This window comes from Meleagris gallopavo, chromosome 3 (genome assembly GCF_000146605.3).
Source record: "Meleagris gallopavo isolate NT-WF06-2002-E0010 breed Aviagen turkey brand Nicholas breeding stock chromosome 3, Turkey_5.1, whole genome shotgun sequence".
NCBI lineage: Eukaryota > Metazoa > Chordata > Aves > Galliformes > Phasianidae > Meleagris > Meleagris gallopavo.
Genome location: NC_015013.2, coordinates 83,945,431 through 83,947,562, shown reverse-complemented (window position 1 = coordinate 83,947,562; position 2,132 = coordinate 83,945,431). Strand labels below are relative to the sequence as shown.

General features: G+C 46.3%; 1 protein-coding gene across 1 annotated transcript; it reads right to left on the bottom strand.

Moving 5' to 3' along the window:
• On the bottom strand, window positions 1-2,132 carry MYC (MYC proto-oncogene, bHLH transcription factor; the record flags this gene model as incomplete). The annotated part of the gene is made up of 2 exons (XM_010709322.3): window positions 1-1,136; window positions 2,099-2,132. Coding segments are annotated over 2 exons (597 nt in total), but the record flags the coding sequence as incomplete, so codon positions are not given.

The following is a 2,132-nucleotide window of genomic DNA, read 5'->3' as shown; positions in this document are numbered from 1 at the left end:
TTAGCTAATTATATTTTGGGCAAATATTTATTTATCTAAAAACAAAATAAAAATCATTTTTAAAAGAAAAAATGTATTTAAATAAAAAACAAAATTGTGAAATGTTATGGCACGCAAGTTCAAGACAAGTATAAATCCAGTTGCCACAACTATTGTGTATTAATGTTGCACATTTTTCTATAAAGACTTTATTAAAGGTATTTACATGGCAAGAAGATGTGTAAATATGTACAGCAATCTGGGGACAACTCTTTTTGGAATTCTCTTAAGAAAAAATGCCTTAAATACAAAATTTTAAAAGAAAAAAAGTTGAAGAGTTCATCCCCAAGCATGAAGAATGTCCCATCATCCCTTATGCCCAAAGTATCAATTATGAGGCAGTTTTGAGGTTCTGGCCAAACCGTTCGGAGATTCAGCCAAGGTTGTGTAGTCTCAAGTTAAGTCGCACAGCATGCAGTTGCAATAATTCCATTCTCGATGGACTGGTGTAGTTCATGAGTGATATTAGAAACACTAATATTTTATCAAAGTCTCAGTCTAGTTTGGGGTATTCTAAGTGATGTCCAAGAGTTCCTATGCACGAGAGTTCCTTAGCTGCTCAAGTTTGTGTTTCAACTGTTCTCTCCTCCGCCTCAACTGCTCTTTCTCTGCAATCAGTCTGTGCTCGTCCGATTGGATGGACAGAACATACTCTGTGGCTTTTTTCAGGATGACAACCTTGGGCGCCTTCTCGTTGTTGGCCACCTCAGGTATCTGGTCACGTAAGGCAAAGAAACTCAGCTTCAGCTCATTCCTTCGCTGGCGCTCCAAGACGTTGTGCGTTCGCCTCTTGTCGTTCTCCTCTGAGTCTGACGTGCGGGGACTGGAGCATTTTCGGTTGTTGCTGATCTGTTTGAGGACCCTGCCACTGTCCAACTTTAGCCTCTTGGCGGCTGGGTATTCCACCTTGGTGGAGGGAGGAGCAGCATAGTTGTGCTGGTGGATATTGACGTGACACCGCTTGAGGACCAGCGGACTGTGGTGTGGCTTACAGTGCTCCTCTGATGCTTCTGTGCTGGACTCTGTGCTGGATTCAGACTCGTTTGCTTCAGCTAATGTAACGACATCAATTTCCTCATCTTCTTCTTGTTCTTCTTCTGCACGGGAAAAAAATAGCATCATGAGCTGATCTGTGCAAAAACTTACAGGGCAGCCTGACAAGGGGTTACTCCAAGCCACGGAGCAAGGAACCCATTGACAAACCTACTTCAAAACCATCCGACTCTGCAAGACTCCCCATTCCCTACCCAAGAGCCCTTCCCTTAAGGAAGCGGCATTTCAAGGACTGCCCTCGGAACTCTGGCTCCCTGATTTCAAAAGTTGCACGGCTCTTGCGTAACTGCGAGCGCAGAGATAGCAGCAAAGTTTAACCTCGGCTGTCAGCAGTGCAGCGTAATAAAGCTCCCAGACTCAAGCTGCCCTTAATTAAGGATTTAGAAGGCTTTGGCCACGCCTCAAAAGAAAGCTTACTTAACACACATGTGTATTCAGAGACATTTTCTCAATCTCTCTTGATCTGCTAATTTGTGGAAAATCTAAATTAAAAAAAAAAAAACAAACAACAACAAAAAAAAACCCGAAGGCTGCAGTGCTTGAGTAGCAACTCACTTTCAACCCAAATTTATGAGCGAGCGGAACACGCTGTCAAATACCTAAGGAAGCATTTCTAAAACTTTCCCAGCCCCATTCACTCACTCCTCGCAGCCACTTTCACTGGCACCTCCCCGCCGCATTCTCCCTGCGGCTCTCGGGTTAACTCCTCGAGCCGCGGGTATCACCGGGAAGCGCTCCCTCCTCTCCCGCGCTGGGGACATCAGGCTGTGACCCCGTTATGAAAGTTTCTCCCTCCCTCCCTATTTTCTTTTTTTTTGTCGTTGTTGACTCCTTTCCTCCAAAAGGGTGAAGGGAAAACTGCTTTTCCAGGAAATAAACTCGCAGCGCGCCTCGCTAACGTGGCATTTAACAGAGGTGAGCGCAAGGGGGGAGAAGCGGAGTGAGGTCCCGCGAGCAGCGGGCAGGAAGAACGCTCGGGTCCCCGACACGCGTGGGCGCCGCTCACCCGAGTCGCTGCTGGTCGTGGGCGGCGTGTCGAC